The sequence below is a fragment of the Pteronotus mesoamericanus genome, unplaced genomic scaffold (genome assembly GCF_021234165.1).
Source record: "Pteronotus mesoamericanus isolate MK-2021 breed Mesoamerican mustached bat unplaced genomic scaffold, CSHL_Meso_final contig_65, whole genome shotgun sequence".
Lineage (NCBI taxonomy): Eukaryota > Metazoa > Chordata > Mammalia > Chiroptera > Mormoopidae > Pteronotus > Pteronotus mesoamericanus.
The window spans coordinates 14,400,937-14,407,700 of NW_026555228.1; the positions used below are offsets into that span (position 1 = coordinate 14,400,937).

The window sequence follows — 6,764 nt, forward strand, 5'->3', positions numbered from 1 at the left end:
TTTGCTTTATTCTCTTTGTTCTTCCCTGTAAAGTTAAATAACATATACCTGGATTTGCTTAATTCTTCAATCCATATGAGAAATTAAATTGCAATGAATTTGCCTTCTTGCTCCTGTCTTTCTTTTTCCTCCTCTAGGATTTTCCGGTCACCTCTTCTTTAGAATCCTCGAATGGTACTGGCGAAGTTAAGAAAAAGCAGACCAAGCTGCCGCCCATAGCAGTGAGAGTCTAGCAGCAGCATTGGTCTTATGGGAAGGATGGTGGCATGCGTTGTAAGAAATGAGTAAATGACGATTAAATAGAAGTGGCGTGGAGACGGGGTGTTGGGGATGAGAGCAGTTTATTGTCCATCGTGTGGTCAAGGCAGTGTTGGGCCTTGGGGAACAGCCAGTCCCTGGGGGTGGGGGACAGGTAATATTCACCTGGGCTGCATGGTGGGCTTCAGGAAGCTGTGGAGCGGAGGGTGGGCCCCATCCCTCACAGGATGGCTCTCAGAGTTGATTGACTGAGCTTGGAGGGGACAACAGATCTTAAAGGTACCTTTGGGATGAGGGAAAACCTGGGAAGACTCTCCACCTGGGTCCAGGCTGGAAGGGGTCCTGTGCACTTGTCCCAGAGCAGGTGAACACAGGGCATGAGCTAGGTGGTTTTGGCAGAACGTGTCCCGAGTTTTTATAAGAAATAAGGGTGATAGTCTCTTGAAGTGAGATGCCGAGAAGGCAGTGGAGAGTGACTCCTTTCATAGTGTGGGAGAGGCAGGGCTCGCTGCAGGAAAATGGCATTTTCCTTAGGGAATTTGCCTGGAATTTGTCATTCTGACGTAGTGGGTCTTAGGACATTACCATGAACTTTGGGAGACAGAACTCAGCCTCCCATAGCTAACAGTGAAGGGGTCTCTGGTCTTATCCCAGTACAAGAATCATGTTACACAAATGGGGGTTCCATTTACACTGTTTGCAGGGAGCTTCTACAAAGAGTAGTGAACGCCGTTGAGGTGAGATGCACAGAAGCCGCTGTGTTGACAACTTTTGGTTTGAACTGGTAGAGCCAGTAGAGCTGCATCAGAAGAGCAGTTTTATGAGGGTATCCCAAGGATAATTAGGTGAATTTTAAGAGAGGCTTATATTCGTGTGAGACAGGGAAAAAAAGGACAATAGAGCTGGTTAGCGTGGAAGAACAGCTGTAAAGACCTGAAAGGGTTGGTGCTGGACAAAATTTGAGGAACTCTGAGGTATGTTTCTTTGTGAAGAAAGTAACACCATAAAACCAATATTAAGTAATAACTGTTCTAATGAGGAAGAGCTATTTCATTTAATATTGTAAAGCAAAATTTTGACTGATTCACTGTTCTTTTGCCTGGGACTATCACATTTAAAGAAAAAATATCCTGGACTGAAAAACTAAAATAAAACAATCCTACCTAGGATGATACTGCCTGTGTAAAAAGAGTAACTGCCATTCATTAAGCACCGATTATTTGCCAGTTCTTAACAGATGCTTTACATACAATGCCTATGTTCCCACAGTCTTTCATAACAGGGTTTATCAAACTCAGTGGACAGTTGAAGATCCTGTCTATTCTGATAGTCACAAGGCGGTAAGTGACAGAACCAGAGCAGACCCCTGGTCTGAACTCATCAAGGCACACACTGCGCCCACACTAGCACCCCGAAGCGCACCTTGAAGCAGACCTTGTGTATCTTTATTTGCTTTTCTTCTCACTATTTCAAAGAATATCTTGGGCAATTTTTTAGAAAATGTGCTCAACGTACAGATTGGAATGCAAGCTAGAATCACGTGAATAGCAAAATACTAAGAAATATGAACAATGAAAGAAAAGATAAAATATCAGTAAAAAATATGATCATGTACAATAGAATCTTACAAAATTATCTGGCTCAGCCCTTTTCCTATAGTCAGTAAATCTTTTAGCACACAGAAGTTGCCTGAACGGGCAAGTCTGGGTGGTAAAAGGAAGGAGTAGAAGTGCCTGAGTTTCTTCGCGTGGTTTCTTCTCCTGCCTTTCTTTTTCCTCCGGGAGCCCACCGTCTACCCCGAGTCCTCTGCCTGCCTGGTTCTTGAGCCTCCCCAGCTCACATCACTGCTGGGACACAGTTGCAGTAGGGAGGTGCTCAAGGGTTGGCAGGGATGTGGCTTTTCCCAGGGAGCCTTTCGTGCAAGAGACATGAGCCCAGGGGAGGACCGGGATGAATGACACAAGCTTCCAGAGGGTCGCGCAGGCTCTTCCCCGCATCTGCTCTTAGATCTAGGCTGTGGGGTGACCTCGGCTGGGACAGCTCTGGGAGGTGAGGGTCTTGATGTAAGGGCTGTGGCCCACGGAAGAATGCAAGGTCCTGAGCGGGCTGTCATTGAGAATCCTGGGTCAGACCGAGGGTCCCCGCCACCCCCAGAACAGAGGGGGCGCAAGAGGTTCCGCGCCGCAGCCAGCCTTGAGAGGTCCTCTCTTTGGCGCCCTGAACAATAGCGCTCCTTCCTCCTGGGGCGTCTTGGGAGGTGAGAGACTGTTCCTTGGGCGGCGCCTCAGGGCAGGCGAGGCAGGGCGACCAGGCTCCATCTCCAGCCAAGGTGAGGAGGCCGAATGAAGAAAGAGGGAACCACGGGCGCCGGAGCCGGGGCTCTGCCGCAGCCCTGCCCCTGTTCTCAGGCTTAGGGAACCCTGGGCCAAGCGGACGCGCGGATGAGAATTCCAGCCCAAGGTCTTAGCGAGGGGTGAGCCTTGCCGTAAGTGGGGGCCCAGTTCAAATGGGGCAGGCGAAGAAGACCCTAACAAGGGTCAAGACAAGGAAACTGGGCAGAAATTCCGTCCGAGGACCCGCTCGCGGCTCCCAGGGTGGGGCCTTCGGGGCGTCAAACATGGCGGACAAGTGGATGTCAGCGTCTCTTTCCTAAGAGATGGGTCGGGAAGTTGAAGGCCTTGACCTGAGTGGGGACCCAGGGAGGGGGTTGTTCCATGCCCTGAACACAACGAAGGTCGGAACTCAGAGGGTCCTGAAGAAATCGGCAACCTCGAACAAGGAGGCATCCTGGACCTTGCCGCTGGGTCAGCCCTGGGAGTCCATGGGCGAGGGTGTCAGGCCACTTATGCCAGCAGGGTCCCAGGGGTGGCGAAAGGCTTGGTTTGAGGGGAGGGGGTTCAAGTTAGCAAAGCATCCCAGCTGTGGCAGGAGGCAGAGGACCTCGGGAAACCCGCCCTCCTGGCAGACGGGGATACCTTTGGCTTCGGGAACATGACTGACACTGCTTGGCTCCTTTCGTGTCCTCCGAGTTGGGGGTGGGGGAGGGGAGCTGCCGGGTGGCGGGAGTGAGATATTTCCAACCAAAACGACGGTGTACCCTCCGCACTGGGGGGATTTGCAGGTCTCCCCCGGAATTAAGGGGTTCCCTGGACCATGATATCTGCGGGATGGCCACAGTGAGGTTTGAGGGAACCCCCATTCTCATCTTTGGAGAACACGGGCAGCTGAGGTGTTTCTCACCGTCCTGGGGGGATGGGGTGGTCTCAGAAAAATCTGGCAGGAGGAAGGCAGGCAGGCTATGACAAAAGTCAAAAGAAAGTTGGAAGGGACCACGTGCCATTGAATGAGATCACGAAATCCTGTCTCACCTTTGCATTCAGAACCAGAAGGCTCAAGGCAGGCCTGCCAGGCTGAGGCTCACCCTCACTTACTGACATGCCATCTAAGAGAGAATAGATCTTTCCTGTCAGGGTGCAGCCACCGTCCAGAGAAGGGAGGGATACCATGCAGTGCCTGAGACCGGGTGATATCCTGCATGACAACTGAGGGCCACGCGGCCCTTGAAGGAGAGGGCTCCACGTAACCCTCAGTTGGGTGCCCCCTGACAGGCATAGGTGTTATGGAGCCTTTCCAGTCTCTGCTCGTGGGGCTCAGGATGTGCCGGCTTGATGTGAAGTGTCAAGTCCCCTGCAACACAATAGAGTGGGCCCAGGACCTGCCAGTAGTTGACAGGATGATTCTAATTGTGAACTGAGAAGACCCTCACATCCTAGAACTCCCGGTGCCCACTTGCAATCCCCATGGCTGTCATCTCAGTACACCCTAGGCAGGCCGGGCTGGCAGGCTGTGGTCCGAGGTTCCCTCTGAGTGCCTGCACAGAGTTCTCCAGGGATGGTGGGACCACAGCAGGTGCCCTGAGGGTTCCTACACACTGCCCTCACAGAATCCTGCAGAGGCGGCCCTGGGGACAACCAAGGTAGCATCAATCTCCCTGTTGAAGGCACTCACACCATCTCATTCTCTGTGCTCCAGGTGTCCGCATCTCCTGACTTCCTGCCAGACTCCTGCCTGCTGTCCCTGACCATCGTGTCATCATGCCTCGGGGTCAGAAAAGCAAGCTCCGGGCCAGAAAGAAACGCCAGCAGGCCCGAGATGAGAAGCAGAGTTGTGGCAATGCTGAGGGCCCTGCAGCCTCAGAAGAGGAGGCCACTCCCTCCCCCTCTCCTCAGGGTGAAGCTAGTGTCCAGAGCCTGCCTGTGGCTGGGGCACAGAGCACTTTCTTGGAGCGTCAGAAAACATTGGCCCACACCAGTCGTGCAGGCGCTCCGGGTCCTGGGACTGAGCGAGCTTCCAGCAGCCACGATGAGCATATGGAAGAATCCTCTGAGGCCCTACTCTGCACCAAGTGCTCAGAGATGGATGTTTTCAACAAGAAAATTGTGAATTTGGAGCTGTATATTCTGTACAAGTATAAAATGAAACAAACCATTCTAAAGGGAGACATGGTACGTATTTTGGGGGAAGAGCACCGCCACCAATTTGATGAGATGATCAAGAGAATCACTGAGCGCTTTGAAACTGTCTTCGCATTAGAGCTCCATGAAGCCGACTCACCAAATAACTCTTATGTTCTAATCAGCCAACTGAAACTCCCCAATAATGGGAGGGTGCGCCCTGGCAGGGGGCTACCCAAGACCGGTCTCCTGATGAATATTCTGGCCATGATCTTCATGAATGGCAACTGTATCTCTGAGGAAGAGCTCTGGAGACAACTGAATGAAATGCAAGTGTATGCTGGGAGGAAGCACTCCGTCTTTGGGGAGCCCAGGAAGCTCATCACCAAAGATTTGGTGAGGCTCAAGTACCTAGAGTACCGCCAGGTGCCCGGCAGTGATCCTCCGCGCTTTGAGATCCTGTGGGGCCCGCAAGCACATCTTGAAACCACCAAGATGAAAGTGCTGGAGTGTTGGGCAAAGGTCAATGATACCGTTCCCAGTGCCTACCCACACTGTTATGAAGAGGCTTTGCGCGATGAGGAAGACAGAGCCCAGAGGCCGAGGCAGAGATGTAGCAACCAGGGCTGCCGCTATTGCCAAAGTCTGCGCACCTCCCAGGGCGACCCCTAGAGAAGTCTGAGGCTTTTTGTCCCCCAGGCCAGAATATTTAATATCACAAGAGGGATCATAATCTTGGAAATATGAAAGGATCCCAATTGAAATTCTTCAGTAATAGAATAGAAAAAAAGAAATAGTATGATCAGTCTTAGTTTTCATTGTTCCTCTTACCAGTTTTGTAAAATGTAACGAATCCTGAATGTAAAAGGACCCCGAAGTGAAATTCTTCGGGTAAGAGAATAGAGAAACAAAATGCAATCAGTCTTAGTTTTTGTTGTTCCTCTTAGTTTCCAGTTTTAAAATTAATTATAATTTGAAGACACTTCAAATTGTTTTGTTGAAGAAGTAATAGAAATTAAACCTTGAGAAATTACATCTTATGTTTCCTGGCTCTTTATCCACTACACACTGAGTATCTGCTCTCGGGAAGTCTCGGTGTTAGAACTGGGGATGCTTTCGGAAACCCAGCCTCTATTAATTTATTTTTATTGCCTGCATGTTGCACTCATATATGTGTAAGAAGCTGAAGTACCCATTAGGATCTAGAGGTGAACTATAAAGAATGGGTGAAGGTGAGGGTGTTCCTTATGAGAGTAGTTAGGTAGAAACTGCTGGAGCCAGGCAGTTAGGGACTTTCGGTAAGTGTGAGTCCTCAGTGGGATGTGATTTTCATGGATGCTATGCAGTGGGTCAGTGGTGGCAGTGGCAATGGTGAGTAGAGGCCAGTCCATCCGATATATGCTTCGGAGTTGGGGGACAAAATATGTATTAGTCTTCTGCGGCTACTCTACCAAGATACCAGCGACTGGGTGGTTTAAACTACATTTCCACAGTTATGATGCCCAGGAATTGCAAATCAATGGCCCCAATGATATCCCCTGGTGAGAGCTCTTTTCTTGCCTATAGATGGCTTCCTTCTCCCTCTGCCCTGACTTGGTAGCGAGAGAGTTCTCATCTCTCTTGCGCTTCTAGAACACTAATCATGTGATGGTCACCCTGTCCTCATGACTTCAAAGAAACCTAAGTATTCCCCAACACTCTACCTTCAAGTAACATCACACCAGGGATTTGAGCATCAACATATGAATTGGGGTGAAGGGAGAGGGGGACAGCAACATTCAGTCTATACTGGAAAACTGCTGCTACAATTACTTGTTGACTGTGGGTATACCAGAGAGTAATGTCCACTTGAGTCAGGAGAGGAAGGTACACTTTGACCTTGCCCCAATGCAGATGAACACATTGTGCAAATTAAGTGCTCTATGAGCATCATCTCCAGAGTTTCTGAGAAACAAGGGTGAACCTCCCTTGAGGTCACATGCCAAGCAGCTACTGTTCTGACATCCTTTAACCTGTGCTGAAATAACTAGAGCCTGCTCTCTTAAAAGGACA

At 50.2% G+C, this 6,764-nt stretch overlaps 1 protein-coding gene across 1 annotated transcript; it reads left to right on the forward strand.

Annotated features, from left to right (window-relative positions):
• Positions 1 to 4,352: 4,352 nt before the first annotated feature.
• On the forward strand, positions 4,353 to 5,384 carry LOC129076874 (melanoma-associated antigen B5-like). Its single transcript, XM_054581013.1, has one exon. It carries the CDS (start codon positions 4,353 to 4,355, stop codon positions 5,382 to 5,384), a length of 1,032 nt encoding a protein of 343 aa, XP_054436988.1.
• Positions 5,385 to 6,764: the final 1,380 nt, after the last annotated feature.